At 40.9% G+C, this 26,543-nt stretch overlaps 1 protein-coding gene across 1 annotated transcript in view; it reads right to left on the bottom strand.

Moving 5' to 3' along the window:
* Positions 1-25,998, bottom strand: part of grid2ipb (glutamate receptor, ionotropic, delta 2 (Grid2) interacting protein, b) — a 40,776-nt gene extending 14,778 nt beyond the window's left edge. Inside the window, exons 1-5 of the mRNA XM_036551708.1 lie at positions 25,699-25,998; positions 23,674-23,927; positions 23,081-23,413; positions 22,632-22,786; positions 8,535-8,807 (exon numbers count right to left, since the gene is read on the bottom strand). Of these exons, the coding sequence (XP_036407601.1) occupies positions 8,535-8,807; positions 22,632-22,786; positions 23,081-23,413; positions 23,674-23,927; positions 25,699-25,783 (1,100 nt within the window). The 5' untranslated portion in view covers positions 25,784-25,998. The remainder of the gene's footprint in view (positions 1-8,534; positions 8,808-22,631; positions 22,787-23,080; positions 23,414-23,673; positions 23,928-25,698) is intronic.
* Positions 25,999-26,543: the final 545 nt, after the last annotated feature.

Genomic DNA, 26,543 nt, shown 5'->3' with positions numbered 1-26,543 from the left:
CAACAACTTGGTGCCGTGACCCGGATCCACGAGGAAAAGGAGAGATCCTGCCAGAAAGTGAAGAGAAGACACTTGCGCGCTTTCAACATCTGTTGATCTTCTCTAACAATTGGTGAGCCCCTTTCCTTACCTTGCTGGGTTCCAGAAAGAACCGAGACATTTACAGAGTACATGTAACACTATAAGTAAAGGCTAACAGTTAGACAAAGAACTGTGAAGATACGTGCCTACAATGAGGGAGCTGTAATCATTGTATGTTTGATGTGTACACGAGGGTGAAAGAAAATTTGCAAACTGCAAAGTGTGTGGTGCACCTTGACTGCAGAGAAAAAGAGTCTGTAGTGACCGGTTAAATGCATAGCTCCTTTGGGAGAGCGCTATAGCGGATATCCTACGAGTAAGGGTACACTGGTGGAAAATTGGCATTTGTATGTGTACGCTTGAATTCGTGGATGCACGTGCCTTGTCACGGAAGATCGCGATATTCCTACAGTTTGAAATAGATCTGTAGAAGCCCGTCAGGGAACGGAAGAGCTGTCTAGACGTTGATGTGTTTTATTTGTTTTATGTGTTTTTGTACTGTCGACAGTGAGCGAGTGAGTGTGTGTGTATATATCTTGTGGTTTACGGTGTTTGGATAAAGAGCTCTATTCAAACAACCGACGGAGTGAAACTCTCCGGGAGGAGGAGAGTAGTGTGTAAAAGACATCTGAGTTTTCCTAGTGAGAGAACTAGCACTGGTGTGACAACAGCCTGAGATTAATGATAATGGCGGGTGCTCAGGGAAACTCTGAACCTGGTGCTGACAAAACGGAGCAGATTCCTACTACTGAGAAGGGTGGGAGAGCTGCGCCCGATGTTGATTTTGAGACAATGGTGGCAATGAGTACGGCGTATTTGCGGTCCACTTTTAAATTGGAACAAGTTGAAAAAGAGATTGAGCAAAAGTATGGGATTGAGCTTGAATCTGGTGGTGTGTGGCCAATTGATGATGTTAAGAAAGCTTGGGGAAAGTCGCAACGTGTGCCTGAAAAAGAAAGAGTGCCATTAACTTTGGTGGTGTTGGGTCAATTGCGGAAAAGATACGAAAAGCAAGTAATTTCGGAGTCTGAGAGGCAATTGAGTCACGAGAAAGAAAATGTCAGGGCGTTGGCTGAGGAGATAAGAGAAAAGAATGTGAAATGCAAGAGGCTAGAAGAGGAGCTGTCGGAGCTCAGAGGCAGACTGAGAGAAAATGGGAAGGAGCAGGAGCCCTACTGCAGGGGCGGAGCTACAGTTGAAAGGGGAGCTCACGCCTGCCCCACTGCTCCTCCCTACAGTGTCTACCCGTATGCGGAAATGGAGGAAGCAGTTCAGTTTGAAAGACGATATGCATTCAGAGCAATGGCAATGGGCGCCTCTAGTGATGATGACGAGGAAAGCACGGTTGTTGCAGATGATTCTGAGCCCAACAGTGAAAGGCGCTTAAGGCCCCTAGTGGTGAAAAGGCACGGGGATCAGATGATCTACGCTCACAAAGCATGCAAGCCAGAAGAAATTGATAAGTGGTCCAAAGGCCTGCAGCATCCACGCAAGGCAGGGATGGAGACTTGGACAACAATTGAGCGTTTGCGTCACATCTATCGCCTGCATCCCAGTGATGGCCTTCAGTTACTGTGTACAGTGCTTAACACTGCTGAAATCACTAGAGTGACTCATGAAGTTGAAACAGCATTGGGAGATGATAGACAGAATTTGGGTAATGCCTGGGAAGCAATTCGTCTGTGGATCCAACGAGCTACAAGAGCAACAACAGATTGGGGAAAAATTGCTGCCTGCATCCAGAAAGCCGGAGAAGCAATTGATGACTACTCAGACCGGTTTTCCAAGCTGTTCCTGAGACATTCTGGAATGGAAGGCCTCAATGAACGGAACATCGGAGGGAATGCGAATGGCCCACTGAAGGCAACATTCATGCAAGGCCTGTTACCTGAAGTGCGGAAGGCGGTCAAGTTGAGCACGCCTGGATGGGAAGATAACCGCACAACATTTGAAGACCTGGTGACAGCAGCAAGAAGAGTGGAAACAGATCTTGAATGCAAGATCCGCAATGTGGCTGCACAGAAGCAGAAGAATCAGAAGGGCAAGACAGGAGCCTGCAGGAAGTGTGGGAAGTACGGACATTGGGCTAGAGAATGCCGCACGGGAAACCGAAAAGGCAACGGTCCACAACGTAAGGATGCTGAAGACAACTTGGTTCGGGAATTCAAGAACCTGAGTGAAGAGAAGCAGAGGGAACTCTTGGAGTTGTTTCTGGGACACGAGTAGTCCCCTCCATGCAACCCCTCGCAGCGGCAATTGAACAACGGAACGACGGACCTTACGTATGTGCGCCAATGAATTGACGAATTGGAATTGATTTCTTATTGCACTGAATTGACTGAAGCAGTTCGAACAGCTGCCCAGCAGGTGGTGGAGGCGTGGAAACAGCCACCTGACGGGGGACATTCTTTAGTACCTGGTCAATGGGTCATGGTTCACAAGCCCCAAAGGTTACCATTGGAAGCGAAATGGGAGGGACCCTATCAGGTGTTATTGGTGACAGACGCTGCAGTCAAGGTGCAGGGGAAGCAGAAATGGATTCATGCAAGTCATTGTAAATTAGCTGAGCCCCCAAAAGAATAGGGAGAGTACAACAGCAGCGCTATGGGAAGAGTCGGAGGGTAGAACTGGAGGCAGTATGTTCCAGGGGTTACCTAAAGACGAAGAAAACATGAAATGACATGTTTCATGCTGTTTCATGTTAATACTTCTCATTGTGTTACGACCCTGCTGGAGGGCCAGACGGGGGAAAGTAGTGGAATTACTGGAATTGACAGTTAGTTAGGACGCTTAAAATGTCATTACGGCTATGATGTGTTGGTCGTTTTCCTGTGTGTTTGTGTGTTTGTGTATCTTTCAGGGTTCTGAGTCCTGGGCAGTCAGAGGTTACAGGAGCTGGCCTGGATCAACCTGTGGATCGAGTGACCCTCCTCCTGAGCTGCGACATCGCCTCGTTTGTCATCGAGAGTGCCTGAGGGACGACGACAGAATCTTTGGGAACATCGTTCAAGATCATCTATGAACTGATATATTGACATTCTGTGTGATAACATCTATGATGAATATGTGGTTTGTTGTGGTGTTTGTGTTGTTTTTGAAAGTTCAAGCACATTATGACAGTCATCATGATACGCACAGGGATAACACATTTCTAGCCATGGCACACAGCTATGCTAGGGCAAAGGGACAAGATTCATGTTGGGTGTGTGGGTTATTGCCAACATCTTCTAACACATATCCATACGTATCAGTTCCATTCACATTAGCCGACTATGCTACAGCATATAATGACACACAAAGCCCCTTCTTTGAGGGAAACGTGACCTTCTATACACGACCAATTCCATCAAGCCCCCCAGAGCGAGTGAAATTGAGTTATGCGCCTGAGGGTATGTTATGTTGGGAAAACAATGGTACGGGTATGTTTTTGGGACGAAGTTCATGTAACTATAGTCTTTCTACTTTAAGACCATGGGAAGCGATGCATTGGCATGGACATTTTGCTGTAATATCCTTGTTCGTTTTAATGCCAAATTTAGGAGCTGAAGACAAAGCCGCTCCAAATGGGACAATGTATGTTTGTGGGAAGCATGCTTATTCATATTTGCCTGCTGAATGGTCAGGATCGTGCTATACGGCATATGTAGTACCAGCTATGCGTATGGTTAACATCAAGCATAGAGGTAAGAGGGACGTGTTCCACAGCACAGAAACTGTTGCTACCCCAACTCAACGTTTCTTTGCTTCATTAGTTCCAACTTATGGTATTACTGTCGCATTAGATGAGATTAGGCAGATGGCTTTTGCCTTAGACAAAATTGCTAATGATACAGCAGGAGCATTGACACTGATAAATCAGGAGCTACATTCAGTGCGTCAAATGACGTTGCAAAACCGCATAGCCTTAGACATTATTCTGGCAGATAAAGGCGGAACATGTGCAGTTTTGAAACAAGAATGTTGCACGTATGTACCAGATGCGTTTGTTAATGTCACCACATATGTACAAGACATTTACGAGCAAGTGGCCCACTTAAAAGCATCTCAGAAGTGGAGCTGGGAGACATGGTTAGGATCTTGGGCGGGAGAATTGTTACCCCAGATCATTCAGATTGTGACACCTTTTATTGTTTTGATTTTGGGCATATGTTTGTTTTTTAAGGGTGTAACCTGCTTGGTCAGCAGAGCTATGACACCTGCACGTGTGGCCCAGATGACAACGACGTTGAACTTGACTGAGACTTCGTTTTTCTATTAGCTTTCCTTTCCTTTTATTAATGCTAGAAACGCAAGATGCCTATGCTCTTGAGAGTATAAGATTCGCTTCGCTTATATATATAATCACTTTATCTATCACATATAATCACTTTCCTTTTTTGTGATCATTGATGAGTTTGGGAATGATCAGACGGGGGACTGAAGAATAGTGGTGATTATTTAGTGCTCATTATATTGGTAGACTGATTAGTTTGGTAGAATTAGTATGCACAGTGTATAATGTGACTGTGTAGTTTTTAGGCCGCTCACGGAGTTGTGACCTGTGGCCTACTTTCCAAGAGATGCTGCTATGTTGAACTAATCATGCACACAAGGCACACTGAAAGTGTGTACGTGGCACAAGGCCGTCCCAACGGTGAGGCCTATGATTTCGAGCACTCATATAGCTGTAGAAATCACTCATGTAGCTGTAGTTTAGTATTAGGTTAGTCATGACATGTTTAACCATTTGGGATGATCAGCACAACCAAGGTACCTCAGTTCCTAGAAGCTTCTTTTATAATAAAGGTTTTGTTCTTAGGTGATATAGGGGTTCTCTACCCGGCTGAACTTTCTCCCACTCTGCCTCCCTTGTCAGTGTCTGTGACAAAGAGGAGTTGGGTCAGAGTGTACTCCTTATCAATCTAGAGATACCTTCAGAAGCAATGTTTTTCCAATTAGGCGCCAGACTCTAGGCGATGCAAGGACAGTTATAATTAACCACTCTGGACAGCTCAGGGATGGTATAAGATGTTCTTTGTTCTTTGTTTAGTACAGAAGCAACGCAACAACAACGTGGCACGGACCAGAGTCGTGTACATATATCTAGGTGTGGGTGCGAGAATTACCTAGCCGCACTAGAGACAGACTGAGCGTGAGGACGAGTGTGCAAGGCTTAAGACTCTAAGTGAGACTTAGTGCGTGTAGTACCTGAAGCCGACCTTCATGTATGAAGTCTTGCTGTATTGAAGACCATCAATAAAACCTGTTTCTACCTCATCTTCGACCACGCTCCAGACTGAAGTTCTTTGTGTAACAGTTTATTAGTTAGCTTGCGAGAACATCAATTCACCAAGAGCCAACAATACGTACACTCTGGACGAAAGTTAAGTCAACTTTCACTCAGTCCTTGAGGTCATGGTTGGGTGAATAAAAAAAGTACCCTAAACAATGCAGAGTCTGACCTGGTAAAATACTTTTTAGCGAGACGAAACATGTAAGTGCCTACTGTACAGTTGAGAAAGCTAGTAATATGTAAAACTTAAGTGTCTTATGGCATGGTTCTGCAATGAACACAAGCGGCTGTAATGGCACTCCATGACAATGCGGCCACCAGGCTGTCAGAAGTCTGCGGTTTTACAGGATGAAACGAATTTATTAACAGCGTGTCACATTATCCCTCCAATCAAAGGAGATGCCCGTATGCGTCAGTTCTGTCTCAATATTAAAAACTGAAATATATGTTATGGTATGGCCAGAGAACTGCTCAGTGCTCGTAAATCTGAATCGGCCTCTGAACGATTTATACCTATTACAGGTTTGGTGAAGCCTCACAGACTCATCATGAGCTGCAGCACCAACCTTTACGATATGAAGAATTCCACCGAGCCCATAATGTGAATCTCTGCTTCTCTGTGTTCATGTTTTCACGATGACGCACCTTGACTTAGTTTTTTACTTTGAAGCGTGCACTTGTCACAATTACCCACAACACTCATCAGGAGGGGAAAACCCTTTACTAAGTAATACACTCGAAATAGGTTCCATCAAAGCAGATTAAAGGCATTCCACTGGTTAAGGGCTATAATAATGCGGTTTTCCGTAGATATCTACTTTACATGTGCTAATCTGTTGCACACTCTTGCTCCTGCTGAATAATATAAATTAAACAGTGAGGGGAAATTAAAACAAATACAAATAGGCCTTGGAGGACTGCTGCAGGTGCTTCTTAACAACGCAGCATCACGCTTCTATTCTGTCCCCCAACTGCGAATACCCAGCATCCGCAACATTAAAGTAACGTGTAGATTGCGTGGTTGCTGTGGAAACTCCTCAGGGGCAACGCATGGAGATGTTATGTAAGCAAATGATAAGCAAGCTTATAAATCCTCTCTTCATATGGCTCCTTTACTGTGAAGCATCTTCATTTGGGGAACTGCCAATTGTGGCTCCTATATTGTGTTTGTAAATAAGGGAAGCATGCTCAACAGGGCAATCTCTGTTGAATAATATGGATGGATGTAACACTGAGATCTCATTGGTAAACTGTGTTTCTGTCGGTAGGTGAGGTAGTTGTCTCCCCTAGCGCTCCCTCAGGCTATTGTTAATGGAAGCGCACCCCTGACATGACTGCTTCTCTAATGGGAACTCATCCTGCAGGGGCCTTACACAGCCTGTGTGCCCTGATACCTCATCAGGCCATTTCACAACTTCTCTGTCTAGGAGATTTTGTTGGTTGTGTGTGCAATGCGAAAATTACATAGCGAGAAGAGAGAATGAGAACTCGAAAAATGCCTTAACGTTTCTAAATGTTTGTGTGTCTAAAAATAAAACTTAAAGCTAAGACATGTCAGCATGACTGTTCAAGACGTCGAATATAGAATGTATACCGCATGTGGTGTGTGTTTTTTGGGGAGTGCTGTCTCCTCTTACTTCCTCAGGAGACTTTGGGTGAAGGCAGTATTTTGAGTAAATCAGCTCGTCTGAAAATCTGCTGTGCCTGCTGCTACCTGCCTGATGTATTAGTTATGTCTTTGGAAATCTACTGCCTCACACCATGAGTAGTCATATAGGTGTGCTGGTGTACACTGGGGAGCACAGAGGGGTTTTCAGCCAGGGTACCTTGAAAAATGTAAATTCCAAAGGAAAGAAATGTGAAAAAATTGTGAGGATGTTCATAACATGGTCAAAATTTTTTCAGTTAATCATGTCGCTAAACTCAAGTTGCATAAAGATTTAATGCACTGGTGTTTATTTGGCATAGAGGAGATCACTGTTTAGTGATCACTTATTGTCTACATGCAAAATGTGAGGGTCTTTCCTCAAAATATTCACCAAAATATCTTATATTTTATAAAATATATTTTATCTTTTATATATTTAATATCTATCTTTTATATCTTATATTTATAACATTTTTATTTACCTAGAGATTGCCCCTATTTATTGTCTACATCACTGCACCATACTTTACCGTAGCCTAGCTTCATGAAACATGCGCATAATCCTGCATCTCTAAAGTTGCTTCATATTCTTCACATGCTCCATATTGTGAGATGGACACTACAGTGGTAATCTTTTCAGTCCCATGAACAGTTTTTATAGTTTATTATCTGTTAAGCAGATCGCACTTCTCATAAAGCATTCCAGTTAGGAGATCTGGGCTGGGGGGAAGCTACTCACAGAACATGGAATGGAGTCCTTAACTGGGTGATGTTTAAAAAAAATCAAATCCAGTAATCATACTGTTATCAAATTACTGAAGAGAGGTGATGGGGATGAAGTCTGGGCATGGTGATTCAAACAGTGTAAGGTTTTTCCCTTCTTGTTCTTGTTCTTGTTCAATTTGAATACCTAACACAGCATAGGTTTTCTCCTCTGCGTGTTTTGCAATGTATGTTTCTCCTGTCATCTTAGTGATTCCTCTGTCATATCCAGATAGCATTGTGTCAAATCATTATAATTCATGCTGCTATATTATTCAGCATATACCACCCACAAGTACATCTCCCGATCACTGAGGAAATCCAGAATTATCACCCGTGTGAATAGAACTGTGATGCTTCTCTTCCATCGAAAGAACATCCTGTTTTGAATGTAATGCTAAAATAGGCAAAATACAACTCCCACTCGCTTCTTATATAGTACCGCCTGTTTCTTGTATTCTGTTTGTTTCTACAAAAAACATTTACAGTGAACAAAGGCAAACATGCTGGAGCAGTGAATAAATATCCGCCTAGAAGAACACTATTTTCATTTTATTTTTACTAAGTTTGCCTAAAACATATGGAGGGTGGTATTCCTTCCATTTGAGTATGAAGCAAGCTTTGTACATAAGTGATGCTATATAAAAGATCATTTGTATGACTTCAAGGTCTTTAGATGAAACAGAAGTGTAACAGACTTAATACCTAATTCCTGCTAATTGAAATCCACTTTGGGATGGGGGCAAAAGGAGGAGGGTGAGAAGCACTGACCTGCGGTTGGCTCCAGCGGCAGATTGCCCAGCGGACACTGAGGTGGTCTTCCTCAGGCTTCGGGTCGGGGCCTCGCCGTCCTCCCCGCCGGCCCGGGGCACGGAGCTGGCCCGCGTGGACACCAGCAGTCGCTCCGGGTGGTCTTCACTGCGGCTACGACGCAGACGGTTCTGACCCGAGTCGCTGAGGCCCTTCCCCCGGCAGACCCGGGTGATCAGACTCTGCGAGACCACCTCGTCGAAGCGCTGCCGGTGCTTCTTGGGAATGAAGATCCTGGCAAACATGACACAGCGAGAAGGACATCAGAGTGAGGGAGGAAACCCACTTTGGCACAGCCAAGGGACTGTGGACTAGCAGATGGCCTCCAGCAGCTGTCTTTGGAAACTCATTGTTGGGTAGGTCACACTTTGCATCCAGGCAGAGCCAAGTAGGGCTGGAAGCTGAATGATGTGAGAGTGAATTAGTCTGATTGCACAGAAGAATCCCAATTCCAACTGCTTGGAAAGCAAAAAAGGAAGAAACAACAACAGCAAGATGATGACAGGACTGTAACTGTCTGTATAGCAGCCACACTAAATGAATATATCCAGATATAACTTAAATCAGTTTACTTCATTAAAAAAAGGGCATGTTCCGTTTTGTTTCTGCTGATAAGAAAACGACAACCAATCAAATTCTGTCCAAAAGAGCGGAGTGTAGCCCGTTGAAAAACATCAGCAAAGGGCTTTTATCTATTTTCAGCCGAGCTCTGTAATCCTGGAGGAAAAGCTGATGTAGAGATGGAGGAAGGATTGAGAGAGATCTCTGAGGATGCTGGCATTCCCCTCCTCAGTGTATGGAGCCCTGTGGTACGCTTGTCTCTTCCTCATGCTCTCCCAGCAGCAGCTCTGGGTGTGAATTCCAGAGTGCGGCTACAGTGCAGGTGTGGGAGGGAGCGTTACACGACCACCTCTGGAGATTCAGCCGCTCTCTCTCCCTCTCTCTCTCCCCCTCTCTCTCTCTCTCTCTCTCTGTCTCTCTCTCTCTTTCTCTCTCTCTGCAGTAAATGAGCTCATTCCAATCGCCCGCTATATCGAAACATCGAGTCTGTAGGCAGGCAGCCCACCTTTCCGCCACAGAGTGGCAACCTCTTAACAGAAGTTTTGTGCTGTGTTGGCATGGTGTATTTTGTTGTGAATTCTGTTGTTGCATACTCAGCTTTACACAGCAGAGCATCATATGTGTTCCCCAGCATTGTACTGAAGGAAAAGCAGAACAGCTCTGTAGCTCATTAATGAGGAACAGCAGGTACGAATCTCAAAGATTAGGTGACCACAGTGGTATTGCTGAGCTGCTTGTTTCTAGGGCCATTGGAAAAGAAGGTTTCAAGCATACAGGCTTCAATAACTTGCTGTTAGAGAGGGGTCTCCCTCCTGAAACCTGCTTTTCTGCAGTGCAACTGCAGCTTAAAACAAAACCATTGTATTCATAGATAGATAGCACTGTTGATTTTGTAAAAGAAGGTTAACATATTTTTTTAGGGTACTTTGGACACATGGGTATTCTAGCTGTCTTTTCACATTTTCCCAGTTGGGTATGATCACTTGAATGATTCCATGCACAGTATGTTGCAATACATTACAGATTTTCAGATATTTATATGCTCTGTCTCTTCCTCTTGCTGTCTTTCTCTCTCTGTGCATATTCTGCCATGGTATCAATTACTTTATATGATTGAATAGAAAGGATCCTGTGCTTTGTGGTGTGAAAAGAATCATTCTCTGACACTAATATCTTGTTATTGCAACATCCTGCTCTTGACCTCTCTGAATTGCTCATCATTGTTCTATGATTGTACGTTCCATGCTAACAGTTACAAACCAGGGCTGCAGTAGTCCTAAGGGACTGTAATTATTTGCATAGCTACAGTATAGAAACAGGAAAGGAAAGCCCTCTATAGTATGTGACTGCATAATGCGTGGCTTTGAAGGATGTTGACAGCAGAAACACAAACAATTACTCTAGCAACAGGAAACTGAGCACAAAAGCCTTCAAGAAACTTGTCATGATACTACTTAAACTTTGACAAATTTTGGAAACACCAATTGCCAGAGGCTTTGCAGCAAGACTGTGCAACAGGTCCAGTTTGTGTGTGTGTGTATGGGTATGATTTTGTGTGTAGGTGTGTGTGTGTGTGTGTGTGTGTGTGTGTGTGTGTGTGTGTGTGTGTGGCGTGCGCACAAATGTATATGTGTGTATGTGTATGTGTGCGCAGGTGTTCAGTATGATACAGCCCCCTCTCAGGCAGCAGCTGAGCTGATTCCTTGCGTGGGACACTCAGGCCAGATGCGTACAGAAGTTTCTATTTTTAAATGAGTGTCATGACTGGACCAAAATAAAGCAGGGTACAAGGAGATCAAACCATTCATGGTACAGCACTCCTGCAGTAAGGAGATACAATGTTCTGAAATGATGCTATGAATTTTGTGCTTGCAGAAAAAACATTTGTTTGGAAAAAAACACAGTAACCAGGACAACCATTCAAAGAATGACATGAAAATGGCAGTATGATTTCATACCCAGTGAAGCCAAAACATAACTTAATTTGTGGTTTTGTGATGAGAACTGATGGAACTCAGTTTACCTGAAGGTCCATTGACATCACCAAAGATATTTGGTACAATAAATTAAAAAGTCACTTTAATTGACCTAGACCTTGATTCAGTTCACAAAGTATTTTTCGGGCTGACGTTGACACAATATACCTCCATCACAGACTTCACTTGTTATTTTTCTCGTAGTATGTGCAAAATAAAATAATCCTGAGCAAAAGGTTGGACAGAATCTGCGCAGGGTTCTTTACACAATGCTATAATATACACAGATTATATTTCCACCTCAATTTAAGTGTGATTCACCGGTTGTAACTGTGGTAGAGGATTCAGTTGAGAAACTCGGATGAAGTCAGGACTTTACATGTATCTCCTTTAAATGCATATATATGCTCAAAAACACTAATGGCCTCTTTTAAGAGGCTAAAGCCGAGAACACACCGTATGATTTTAGTCCTGATAATAACCTTTACAAATCTGCAAGGAGATTGGTCTAATTATTGTTGGAATTTAGCATGTGCATGCTCAGACTGTAAATCAGCTTAAAGTTATACCTAGATCTTGTACTGGTCAATGACGTCCACACAGGCTATGACAGTTAAATTTTTAAGCAGCCTCAAACTGCAATTCAGTTCTTGGTAAGGCACACACTGTTTGTCCAGACTCACACTTAGCTTGTGGTTCATGAATCAGGATTATAAGGACTGCATATAATCAATGGAAAAAAGAAGTGTTTTATTTTTGTATGTAAAGTGGGCATATTCTGTACAGATTCACTGACCTTCATAGTTCACCCATACCCCCACCTACATAAGTATTCCATTCTGTATGTTCTTATGCAATGCAAATTTTACACATTAATTCATTTTATTTATAAAAAAAAAATGTTCAAGAAAAAAACTACAGGCACTTGGTTATTTAGGCACTTCTCTGACATGAAGTAATGATGACCATTTTCAGCAAAAATAAAAAGATGTACATGATGCTGCATGTATGTGACAACAAAGTAATGATCTAATGTAAACTTTTGATAACTTGAAAATTTTTATTGTGGGGCTTATGGGAGGATTTACATGAAGATGAATTTACGTTTGTCGAGCCATACTATATCGATGGGTTGATAAAATGGTCTCAGTGAATATGGTGAGATATCCAGATTATTTCAAGTTCAGTGAATCCACACAAAATCATTGAAGCATTTATTCAACAAAACAAACTCAATTTAATACTTCAGTAGCTGACTCTGCCACATTTATAACCACAGCAACAAGCAAACATCAAAACAGCCATGAAAGCATAAAGTCTCAATAGAAAAAAATGAAACTCAAGGTAGAAAAAAACATACTAAACAGATTTGGAAGATGAGAAGCTTATTAAGCTGTGCTGGGAATGTGTATTTTCATTTGATCTCTGTTGTCAAACTGCAAGCTTGTATGGCTTGGACATCACAGCTACATAGGCAGGTGATGATACACTACAGATGCTTTCACACTAAGTATAGCTTTTTTTGTTGTGAATTCTGCATTTGTGTACTCGGCTTTACACAGCATAGCATGATATGTGTTCCCCAGGGTTGTACTGAAGGAAAAGCAGAACAGCTCTCATTAATGAGGAACAGCAGGTACGAATCTCAAAGATTAGGTGACCACAGTGGTATTGCTGAGCTGCATGTTTCTAGGGCCATTTTCCAATGGCCCTGGACATCACAGCTACATAGGCAGGTGATGACACACTACAGAAACTTTCACACTAAGTATAGAAATTGCAGAGAAATACAAATCAATTTGGCAGAGAGGCCACTAGCATCTTCCATACTGTACCTAAACTCAAGGGACTGAGGAGACTCTTGTTACACTGAAGGGGAATACGAGTGTGTAATCTGTAAAGTAACAGTTGTAACACCTTGAAAGTGAAATCTTTCTATGAGGCTTTTACATTACTTGGGTGTACTTAAAAAGCCACAAGGAGACAGTTGCTCTGAAACCCTTCTAAAGATGCTTTGATCTATGCAGCCTTTCAACTTCTTCTGAACCTTCTCGAATGGTTTCTGAACCTGATATGTCAATCTCTACCAGGAGTAGCTAACATTACTATTCCAGAAATAATGTAAGTACATAGAAAATTCATTTTCCTAACATTGCAGGGTCTGAAGAAAGGGATGTTTCAGCTTATATAATCATTCCTTATGCACAATGCATAATCCTTATGCACTGAGGGACATCTACACAGGCATCACAGTCTTTTACTTGGATCATGCAGAGATTCACAGACAGCTCTGGGACAACAGTTCTCATCCATGTTAACGTCCATGAACTCGTGTTAAGTTTTGCCCTTACTGTAACAAAACAGCATTGTGTTCAGCTGATGTGAATTAAACCTGATGTTGACGCACAAGCTGGATTCACACATGTCAGGACAGAAGTAAGACGCCACATAACAAGCGAAACACAGGTTTCAAAAGCGAGCTCTGACTGCTGCAGTTTCCATGGAAACTAAGAGGATAAATTCAAATAGTGGGAGGCAGATTCATGTTATTCAGCTGATGCCATGTATCTAACATATTCATATAGTTCATTGTAGTATATAGAGCTGTTACAGTACCCTCCCTGAGGTAACAGGATTCTGAACAAAGCAGCTGTGTGTTAGATCTGGGAAACTAGAGGCAGTTCTGAAAATGACAGATTAAAGAAACGGGGGAAACCTGAATGGAACCAAAACTGCCAACTAGTACAGAGTAAAACATTTTTTACTGCTTTTCTTACAGTTCAGAAATATAAAAAATAAAAAGTGCAAGCTTCTCTCACTGTTCCTGAATATTTAGCTGAACCTTTGCTTTAGTCCATTCATGTGTGTTGTGGTGACAAGAATGTATTGCTGCTCTTAACACTTCTTTAACGTATAATGCTGCAAGACAAAGACAGTCTTTTGATTCAGTTTAATGCTTGATTGTAGTGATGTGTTTAGTAAGCAGCTACCTAAATCTGTTCCAATGAACAGTTCAACTCTCATACTGTATGTCATTACATTTTTCATATGTTTTACATCTGCATTTTAGTAAGCCTAATGCACATATGTGACAGATATTTTATTGGAATCAATCAAGGGACAACCATTGAATTCTAGCCATTCCTGCTCATCCCTCAGTCATCCATTGAGAAAACAAAATGCTGCATGTCGTTGTCTTAAATCTCAGTAAAAAGTTAGATCCGTTTTTAAGCAGGGAAATGGCATCTTAATTTATCTGTGTGTTTAAAACTCATTTAAGTTCTGAGGTCACCTCATTTAGAAGGAGTTCAGCAAGACTCTAAAATTAACCAAGGAAGAGGGAAGGCATATCAAGGACACACTTCTCAAAGGGATGAATGGCAGCTGAAACACATGTTAAGAAGCACACTAAGGCTGGATTTATGTTATGTAGCAAACCTAATTAAAACAATAAAGATGTGCAGGACTTAGACAATTAGACAATAAAAAGACACAGCTCAAAACTGACCTAGACCCAACATAAAATTAATAACAAATAGGGATACAATATGGGGACAAAGGTAGAGTTTGAACAAGAAAGGTGATTATTAAAGGTGATTATCCTATAAAGAACAGAGGTCAGCCAATCAGGTTTGCTATTATTGCGATAATGAGGTGGAATTAAATGAACATTAAGTTGTATCAGAATTTAGGTTGCAAAATCATGAGTGCATAAAAATGTTAATTAGTGTCACTTGTAGCTGTCACTTAAAGGCATTTTAAAAGTAAGGACAAGCTTATGCGTATGTATGAATAATAGCAGTGCAGATAGGCAAGGGTCAGTGCTGCAAAAAACAGTACATGCTTCAACTGCCAATTTCCTCACTGGGACAGGGAAAACATTAAGCCTGCCAGTAAGCGGGAATAAGACAAAGTCTTAAGCTTTTGCACATGCACAGTATTGCCACAATGTCTGCAATATGCAACCCCAAAAAGAGGAATTTCTCCCTTATTGTTGTCTTTCAACAGACAAAAGCAGCCTTGTCAAACAGCATGGCATGCAGTCACTTCTCTTTCAGAGACCTCCCAGGCAGCCAAAGATGTTGTAGTCTAATTTCAGCCAGATCCAGTGCAATTCAATGTACAGTAAACTGCATTCCATGTTCAACAGATAAAATTGTTACGCTAAAAGTGTTTGGAAGTGTTTTTGCAAGATCCTCACAATTGCCTATCAAGATTATTCTTTAAAATAATAATAAAAAACTGAACAGTGGAGTGTTAATCTTTGTGTCATTCCAGTTTATTGCACACAGACAGATTGTCTGGAAATACTAAGCATGCTGGAAACCACAGAAATAACCCACACCTAATCCAGCAAATGAAGAATATAATCTATCATCTGGAAATTACAACCACAAATGCAAGGGATTCGGGGTTGGTACAAGATCCTGCTCTGGTAGTGCTGACAGTAAAATAATTACATTGGTTGCCATTGCATTCTGGTAAGAAAAACATTTCTATAGTAACCAGTCCAGTTATCATATTGTTTATATTCTGATATTAATAGCCACTCAAAGCCATCTGAGGGGAAAATGAACTATTTTAAACTTGTTGGCATTTGGTGTATGCCTTTACAAAGAATAAGCCATTCTTGTAAGTATGATTCTAACTTCTACAATTTGTCACAATTCATCTATAGACACTGCACTAAAATGTGAATGCATCAAACATCTTTGCTCAGATAACAATAAACCTTAAATGAATATGGGCAAGAAAATGTTTTTTTTTTCTTACAGATTTAACAAACCACATTTCACATATCAGATGTACCTATTCCTATTCTCACTTTCAAAACACACTTTTTCTTTTTTGCATTAAGTGTAAACTGTCATAAAATAATCTAAATATGAAGTATAGAAGAAAAGTAATCTAAAAATGATGTTATCTACCCCAGGTATGTCTATAATATTACTTACTATTATCTGCGCCTTATTAACCATTTTAAAATTGTTGCCACCAATAGCAGCCAAGAGCAGGACCAGATAATCCTCAATAAAATCCAGACAACATTTCACTCAAAGCTCAACTATATGGAAATGTATAAACATGGGATACATCCTCTATCTTAAAAACGGAGGCCTCAGAGAGAGCACCATACCGAAAGTGTCGCGAGAAGCTTCTGTCCCGTCCCATCAGTCTTCTGGTGTTCTGTAGTACATCCGGTACAACCCAGTGATTTATTTGCATGCACGACTGTCTGTCTTCATAAAGTTGTTAAATAAGCCAAATAAGTCAAAGGTCTTCAGTCTTCAAGGATGTAGGAAAGGTGTGCGAGGTATGGAGATGTAAATTCTTCCCACGGTGCTTTGAAAAAGATTACATAGTAAGCTAACTTTGATCCAAAACATTTTTTCCCACCTTAGATACGGCCCTTTTAATTCCTGTGGTTTCTTTGTCTTCCTCTTCTTTACCCCCTCCTGTATGCCCTCGTGCAACCTCTCCCACAAATCCCCAGGCTATGCCGGAGTCCAGGGTATCACCCCGTTTTCAGCTGCCAGTAAATTAGCTGTCATGGCTCAGAGGTGCTGAGAGAATCAGTGGCAGAGAGAACAGGGAAAAAAGGAGCACATGGGTCCCTTCTGAATTGTGAAGACAAGTTAGTAAGTGTGATTCACCATTACTAATGATGCAGAAAGTGACTGACATGTGCCTGGTTCTTTTATAGCACAGGAATCTCAGCCCGAGAGAGAGAGAGGGCCCACCATCTGTATGCTCAGTTGCAGCTCATTGGCACACCGTTACACTCTCTGAGGGGAACTAATTTCATCAGACCAACTGTATGTTTCAGTCAAAGGTGTTCAACAATTTTATGGGTTACAGTACAATCGTCAAAAAAAAAGTGGAAGGTCACCATCGTACCTATAAAATGAAAGCAAAATCCATGTCGAAATTCAGATTTTTACCAACTAAAGAGAAGGACACAGACACAGTATATTTGTTGATCAAGATTTAAGTGACCAGTCAAGGCTGACGAATTGACATTATATCATGAATATTCAACAACTGGCTTCAGAAAATATAAGAATCATTAAACTAAGCTTTTCACATTCACAGGAAGTTAGTTATTACATATTTAAATGGTGATACTTTAATCTTAACAGCACTGATTGCTTAAGATGTAAGAGAGAAGGCTGACTCTCTTGAGAATGCAATGTAATCAAGTATTGTAGATTTTTACCAGTGACAGCTTAGTCAGAGTTGAATCATGCATGCAAAATACATCCTACTTCTTTGCACATACAAAAGGAGGTCAGTTAATTTGTCCTCGTAAAAATGAAAGACATAGCACAATGTACCTGTCAGACGATGACTAGCTGTAAACATAAGAAAGTATTTTATCCGTGAATATTATTTAAAATTCTGGTTTTTAATTCAATCTAGTCCCTTGGGTTTTAGTATACTATACCTCTTGAGGTTCTAAATCTATATCAAGATTATTTTTCCACTTGCATCCCACTTTGCACCCGTCCTACTTTAGTCAACGTTCAGTTTAACACACAAACCCAAAGCTGCTCAAGGCCAAACGTCTGCTGCAGGAGAAATAAATGAATCAAATAAACTCAAATCAAATCAAAAGATCCACCATCATCAAGCCATCAATTCAAGCTCATGGTCAAGGACACTTTGGCAAGCACTGTACATTCAGGCACACTTTTGAAAGAAAGTTTTCAAAAAGTGTAAAAGAATACATGCCCTTATAATCCATACATAACTAAACCAATGACATCGAAAGGGAGCTTCTTTTTACATATCCTTCAAACTAAAAATCACTGAGACTGTGGACCACACATTTCTGTAGCATATAAATTACCTGAAAGGTAGCAACAGTGGAACAGTGCTCGCTGGCTTGCTGCATATCCATGTACTTCATGTGACTTCCCAGTAATTTTATGTTTACAGTGACTCCCTTTCAGAAACACAGATCTTTCCTGTACTATTCACAGTGTGTGGAAAGCACTGCGGAAAAACACCAGCATTCCAGTTCCAACAGATTGAAATTACTCACCCAAAGCAGTTCATTGCATTTTGTAGCCTGTCATAATGCAGAGCAAAGTAAATAAACTGTGACTGTTAACATTTGCTTGTGCATTTGTAAGCGCATGTCAACACCCGTGAGTGTGAATGTCTGTTGAGCCCCTACTGTATACTGAAGCATATGATGCCAGCATATGTCAGCTGTGATAGTCTAGCTGTACGTCCAATAGCCATAAACTGCAACAGGAAAATATCCCGCACATTAAAATCTGCTGGGGCTTATAGCTGAATAATAAGGAGAAAATCCATTAGAGCTGAAAACTGCAAATCCTTGTATGGGGGGATTTGGTAATGCTCTTTCTGAGAATAAGAGTAATATGAAAAATGACAGAAATTTACACAAATATGCAGCCTGACCACAGCTACATAGTTTCATATTTGTATGTTACCATATAATAGATCAAGTATAATGTAAATAATTATGTATAGCATGGGTTAATCAAATCATGATACTGATAATTACCATATAATCTACTTTCTAACTGATTTTACATTTTTGTAGAAATACTAGACATATGGTTTAATAAGATTAAGTGATTAAACTTCACCAAAGTGATGACAGGTATAGAAGGGTTGTTTCACTGGGATTGACTGTACTTTTTCCATTCCCTTACATGACGTATTTGCTCAAAATCTCTGCCCACCCTACTGACTGACACAAAGTACTCTGATCTCATCCACTTACCTCTCATTATCAATATTTCCAGTCTATCTGGTGGCTTCTGGAACTGCCAATCAGAATCCAACATGACTGATCGTACAGTATCTCTGGACTTCCCTACTCTCTCCAGCTGGATTTCCTTGCAACACACTGAGATTGGGATCCTGCCTGTCAGCACATCCAGTCCGACTGCCCTGTTTTCTTCCAACAACTTGTCATGATCTCCTGGCCTCTCAGGGCAAGGTGGGGACAAAGAACTATGAATGCACTACTGACCCCTTCCTCTCCTTCTCCTGACTGCTGATGTGAGTCTCCCCCCAGTATGTGTCAAGGGACCCCCATCTGGGAAGGGGCATGCTAACGTTTTGTCTACTGCACTCCCTGCTTATATTATATACAAGGTGACTGGTTGATTATTGTCCTGTCAGTTGCACATGCCAGTGGACAAGGGTAGGAAAGACAAAACAGAATGAAATTAAGCTTGTTCATGCTGGCAGCTGTATTGAACCAGGGAGCAGTAGGGGCGTCAACAGAGGTAACAGCCAATGAAGTAAAGGGCTGGAGGATGCATTCAGATGCAATATTTTTTTCTTTAAAGACTAATTCGTTAGTGTGGATGGTTCATGAAGGTAGAAAAATCAATGCTATTCCCAACCCCCAATCCTAATTACGCCATCCAATTTGTAACTTAATATTCAAATAAAATATTCTCTTGGTGTCATGCAATTGTGACGTCTTTCAATGAATTATGTTCTTAAAAATACATGAAAGTGTCTTATTGGGAGACTTTCATGTTCTGAACTGCTTTCAAGAAGTTTTGGCTGCTATTAAAAGAACACTGTAAAATTTCTTTGTAATGAAGTCACCTTAAAAAAAAAAAAAAACATATATATGTTTTTTTTATATATTTTGTATATATTACTAAATGAAATCTTATTGGAAGATTTCATATTTATTTCTGGGAGACAAAAATAGGTCACATGACAGAGAAAACTGCCATTATCAGAAAGGAATGAAGACCCACACTGGACTCTCTTACATAAAAAATATTTTTTCTTCCTGCTCTCTTATATCCAGATCCTTTTCCTCCTGGGCTGAAGCATGTGATGACAAATATTATCCTAACACTGATGATGTCATGGTTGCTGTTTTTTGAAGTCTGTTTTGAAGAAGTTGCAAAATTTGCAACAATCATTGCATTGCCTATCATATAATATTATACTATGTAACTACTGAAAACTTTTAGAGAGTTTTTGTGGAAGTGTACTTCCTTCCAGATATTTCTGTCAAAATCTTGATCTGATAAAAATACAATTTCTGTTATTCAATTAAAGCAGTGCACAGTTCTGATTTAAAACATATTTTATTACCAGTCCATGAAATTGGATTCTGACTAGTGGAATAAAACCCCATGTACCTGTCAACTGGAACACTGCAGTAAATTGTGAGGCATACACGACTATCAGGCCAACCTTATTCCCAAACAGGAAGGTTTCTGGATTAGCTGGGAGCCCTCTGGCCTGCCTGCTGCACCAGATGGAACAGACCCATTCTATGATTTGGTGGTAATGATCTAACACTAAGTGGGGGCTCTTTAATCCTTCAAAATGTCCAACAGGACAGGCTAGTTTGCAATAGGATTAGACCAATTTACAACAGGATTGAATGGGATTTTCAGTTGTCCTAATATGTAACTTTTGTATGACTGCGAAACAGTTTAGTCTTTTGCCCTCTTTGTTTCATTCTCATACCCACATGGGTAGAGTGTTAATTATCACAAGAGGTCGATGTATCCATCTTTCCTTACTTGTATGTGAAGATTGAGTGAATCATTGAACAAATGCAAATTTTCTATTCATGCTAGCCCAAAGCTGCATTAATGTAAGTGTAAGTCTTATCTAAGCCCTGCCATTCACTCAAGACCATCTGGTTCTGTGCCTTAGGAGCAGATGAATGGAAGTAGAGAATGGACAAAAGGGAGATGCAGCGCATTGCTGTCTTTACCTCCACTTTTGACTGTTGGAGTTTGCTTATAGAAAACAGCTGTAAAGAATATTTTCATAATCAGATAAATTAAAAATAAAATGCTAAAATCCAAAGCTCAAATAATCTATTCATGTTACTGAAGAATGAAGCATGTTCAGTTAAATTGGATGTAAGCAATTAATTACATTAATTACATTGTCAAGTCAAACAGAACTGCCAAGTCCTTTACGCCATGTCACACCCCAGGGCCTAATCCTGACATATGTAATGATAAAGTCAGATAATGTCAGATCTCACTTTAACATGAACACTAAACCAGAGTCAGACCAAGCCAGCCCAAAATAGAATCTCACAATTTAGAATGCTGTAAGTGCATAAGGAGTCAAAATGTAATATTATGTGGCACAAATGCAAGGGAAAGTCTAATTAAAAATGTATCAGGGGAAAGAGACAAACTAAACATATATTTTCTTGACAGTAAAAATAGTCCACCATCTGCTTGAGTTAATTGCCTGCATTTCGTCCATTACCAATAAACACTCCTACAATGGCTACTGCTTCTCTTCGATAACGATTAATTAGTTTTGCTCAAAAATCTGACCACAAGGCGAATCCACATCCAAGTTCAGCATATATAGCTATTACAATAACTATTTGTAGAATCTTACTTTCCCTACACCTCACTTTTCAGATCATGCCCACCTTCATCCATTTCTCTCTCTAGAGTCCAGTAACATTCAAGATGTTTACACTTGTATCCGTGTCACAAATATGTATGTCGGTGAAGATGTAAATGCTATCATAAGCCTTTCTATAAGATAATATTTTTCAAAAATCTTGAGTATTTACATTCTGAGAGCAACAATCTAATCAATTCTTATTATCTTACAATTCTTATCATTCTCAGTGTCCAAAATTGTTCCAGTCTAGTCCTGTGCAATTTCTATTCACATTACCCTGGATTACAAACTGTCCTCTATCTGGAAATGATCAGATACCTTTCCATTTCTTTAGACCATTTTATGCTGGAAATACACTCTTGTATATCTATTTAGATTTTAGTCTGACTGGAGAAACAATTTTTTGGAGAACATCAAGAGATGTAATTCTGTGCAATGCTAGAAGTATTTGCAGCAACTGGAAAAACACAACATGTTTCACATTCCTAGACCAAATTAAAGAGAAATTTCCTGGTCACAGCTAACATAGCAGCGGGGACAATGTGCAAAAGAGTGGTCCAAATTTAAAAATGAAAGAGACAACTTACTAAGCCTCTGTTCTTATTTTTAGTTTATCATATACTTCACAGCTTGTGGAATGTATATAATGGAGTATTTTTTATATAACGTGTAAATTATTGCATAATTATATAGAATTATTTTACAGTTTTATATTCAACAAATGCCCTTCACATGTGATATTCAACAATCCTCTTCCTCTGTAATTATAAAAATCCACAAATAGCCAGCCATACTCTAGGGTAATGCAAACTGCTACATTACTGGGACTGAGGTGGGATGTAGGGGGAACAACTTGGACAACAATTTGGTAAAGAAAACAAGCAGTTTTAAAGGGAACAGGCACTGCTGAAGTGAACAGATAGCACTCTGTGGAGAGAGCTCTTAAGGGAACAGACATTGCTGAAGTGAACAAGCAGCGCTTAAGTCAACACACAGTTTTGAAGAGAGCACACAGTGGTAAGTAGAACAGGCAGTTGTGAAGGAAACAGGGAGAGCACTGAAGGGACCAGGGAGCTCTGAAGGAAGGGACAGTCATGAAAATAATAGGCCTTGCCGGTACCTGATGCTAGGGATGAGCTGGTGATGGTCCTCCTCAGTCAGGATCTCAGGGAGGATAGCTGCCAGGTGCTCCACCTTCCTCTCAGCAGCGTACTGCTTCAGCGCCGCAAACAGCCTCTCCTTCACATCAGGATCATCCCCCAGCACCTCCTCAATCTGCGACAAACGCAAACCCAATTAGCCTGGAAGCCTGCAAGACCTACAATAAACTACGTCCTGTGACGGATGGACATAGCATTCATTGTTTCTGAGATAACCTCTTTCTGACATAAATGTTAATAAAATGAAAATTACAGCCAAGTATCATTAACACTAGCGGTTACTGGTACTTGATAACTAAAGCATATAGCTACACATGGATAGATTTAGTTACATGTCGACCATCTTAAGTCTTGTACAGAAGTTCTGACATATCTCCTTCTGTGTCCCCACCTAAAAACAGTGGCTCACCTTCTTGTTGAACTCCAGGGCCTTGTGTTTACGGTCTTGTCGTACAACATCGCCGCCCTGCAGGGACTCTTTGATACTGCCACTCCCACCCTTCTGCCGATAGCCCAAGCAGAGCACGCCCAGACGCAGCGTGCGGCCCTGAGACGCCTTTATCATAGCCGCTGCCATTTCATGATGCTTCACAGGGATCCCGTTCACCTCCATGACATAATCTCCTGCCCGCAGCCCACCACGCCCAGCTGGAGAGTTGGGCGAGCAGTCATCCACCAGCAGAGGGCAGTCTCCCACAATGGTGAAACCAAAACGACCATCGGGGCCTGGAGTGATGTCCATCTGTGACATGAAAAAATGAAAAGTTGTTGTTGTTTGTATTGATTTATTTACTATTTATTAGATTCAATTACTTATTATCTTATTTCTGCAATGTTTTGGTCTGTTCAATTGTACTAGTGGACATACAATGTACATACACTAGTTTAAGATTTACTGATTCACTAAAAATTGAGGCCCTAAAGAAGCTAGGAATGAATAGATTCATAATTCCAAAGAGAATGAGATATGAATATGGCAAAGATGAAGTTAGTGGTCCTGACCTGCTGTATGCGTGACACTACTCCAATGCTCGGTGGGATGTTTTTCTGCGTCTTGGCCAGGGCAATGACAGCTTGTGTGCCGAGTGTGGAGACATTCTGCCCTTCAATCTCCAGCACCTGGTCCCCAGGCTGCAGTCCGGCGAGATGGGCACTGCTGCCCTCCTCCACTGACAGGATGTAGGTGGGCCCATTTCCTCCTAGTTGAAACCCAAAGTCCTCTGGCCAGCCTTGGTTGGAGGCTGGCATTGTCAGGACTTCACAAACACAGAGAGAAATTGCATCGTGAAGTTCAGAATATAACCATACTGAACCCTATCCACCCACAGAGGCCTTTAGAATAGAAGGTTATTCAACTCCCTTTTTAGGGTTTTGTCATTAACTCATCACATTTCCCAGCCACATTTGGTTCCAGCCTACAAATCAGTGACAAGTAATATTTATGAAAATGGACACAAAAAATCAGGAATGTAACAATCATACTGCATATTGACTTGAAGCAAAAAAAAAAAGAAACACGGACACAGAACCTCGCACAGAGACAAAATGCACATAAGTAAACCATCACCTCTTTTCAAAATGATTTATTTATGATTATTATTCATGATTGTTAATGATTTATTAATCAAGAGAGGCAGCTTTAAGTGTCTGATATGCATCAAGTGAGGTTGACACTTCTCACTAAATAATGACAGTAACCATGCATCTCCCTGGATTTAAAAAAGTCAAAATTGTTTTGTGCAATGTGATCTTATTGTGACAACATCTTTTAAAAGTCATTTTGAGGGCATCTTACAAAGACAGAGGTGTGAAATATAAACTATACAACATATTAACCTAGGATTGCAGTGTTGTGATTGCCTGCTGTCTCTGTTTCCCCTCCAGCTGGACCTTATTCATGGCAGGTAAGGAACTCAGTATGCAATGAACTGCTTTTACTTCACACTAGAATGCTAACCTTATAATACAAAGAGTGGGAAGTCTCACCATCAGATAATTCTTAATAATTTTTCATCATTTGCATTCATTTCAATTAAATAATGCAATCCCTAGGCCTTACTTTATAAATAAAAAGCCAGTTGAGCTCCAGAACCATTTGAAGCTATTGCTGTCTACAGGAGAATTTGAGCAAACACAATGAGAGACACATTTTTGTACCTGTTGTCTAATTATGTACAGTTTTGAAGCTATCAAAATGCACTTGTTGCCATCCAGAGGCCCATTAAACCACTTTACTCAGGCATTATTCATATGGGTATTTGGCATGTACATTGTCAAACACACACACTGACTGCATCATCACACACACACACACACACACACGCACACGCACACGCACACGCACACGCACACGCACACGCACACGCACACTCACACACACACACACACACACACACACACATACATACATACATACACACAAACGCAATCTTGAAATAGCTTGTCTACATCCATGTCACTTGTTTTTTTAAAGGGAAATACCAACACGTAATCATTGTATTAGAATTATATTCCTTCAAAGTATAAGGGTTACCTCAATTTAAGGTCATACAAGCCATGATATGTCGTTTTGGAAACTACACAGTGATATGGAGATCATTCAGCTTATGAAATGTCATACATTTTAATAGGATTAAAAGGTATTAACCTATATGTATGAGCTTAGACAAAAAAAAAACAACCCACCTATTCTGAACTGGAGTCAAATTCAAGCTAAAGACCTGAATTGGAATTGACTATAACATTTGGTTCAGTTACATTCAGAAATAATACCATTGCTGCTAACACTCCAAGTGATGCCAAGTACTTGTAGACTCGAACAGAATAAAAGAAGAGGATCTGTGTCGCAACATCAGCTGAAGGGAATACAGATACAGTCACTCTACCAAGAGAATAATTATCAGCCTAACACAGCGCTGCAGAGACCTAGATGACCGTATAAATCAAGCAATTTTCACATTTTCATGCCTCTCTCTCACTGAGAGCATAAAGGTTAAGTGGAGCATAAAAAAAAACAAATGAACTTACAGAAATCTTTGGAAGCATAGCGAGAACCAGACTTGCTCTGGCGCAGAGAGGATCTGCCCTTCCGGTTTTGAAGAAACTTCTTCATTTTTGTCAAAAGTTTTGTTTGGTGTCAGATTAAGGCCTTGGAGGTGATGTCCAGCCCGGAGCCCGACCACCCTCTTATGTCACGACAACCAAATCAGATGCGAGTTGAACCCCCATTCAGGCACAGGGAGCTGGCACTTCAAGTGTCACTTCAACAAAATTCAGCCTTAACGAACATCTCACCGACAAAATGGGAAAATAAAAAATGAAGGAGAGAGAAAGGTGGCCCGAGAACAAGAGTGTATTCTTGTCATTTAGTAGGCTCAGCATCTCTGGTGAGTTTGGCCAGTCATGCCTGTTTGCAGACTGCTAATCACAAAAATGGGACAGGCTGGCTTAGTTCCTTAATAATTCTTTCACCAGAAAAGGTACTGTGAGGCCCCATTTTTCTATAAATACCGCCCTCTCTCTCTCTCACCCTCCCTCTGCCGGCTCAGTATCTCTCGGAGGGATGGAAACTGGCCCAGAAACGATGTGAAGAACCAGGGAAGGACGATGACACTAAGTGGAGAGTCTGTGTGAACCACAGTACACAGCCGCTGCACCTCACAGAGGGGTAAGGCAAATTAAGCCTTTGGTCTGGATTAGACGGATTAAAGGGTGCATGTGAAGGTTCTGTTCGCAGCCAGACAGAGATGCATGCCCTCTTCTGTCAGAGAGGTACACCTGCAGTCCTAAAACTCAGACTGAGTCTGATTGTGTTAGAATTGTGACATACTGGTGACACATAGGAAAATGGAAACCAGAGCAGCCCTCCATAT

The sequence above is a fragment of the Megalops cyprinoides genome, chromosome 1 (genome assembly GCF_013368585.1).
Source record: "Megalops cyprinoides isolate fMegCyp1 chromosome 1, fMegCyp1.pri, whole genome shotgun sequence".
NCBI classification, from domain to species: domain Eukaryota; kingdom Metazoa; phylum Chordata; class Actinopteri; order Elopiformes; family Megalopidae; genus Megalops; species Megalops cyprinoides.
Note: the sequence above shows the minus strand (reverse complement) of the source record. Positions and strands in the feature narration are given on the sequence as shown.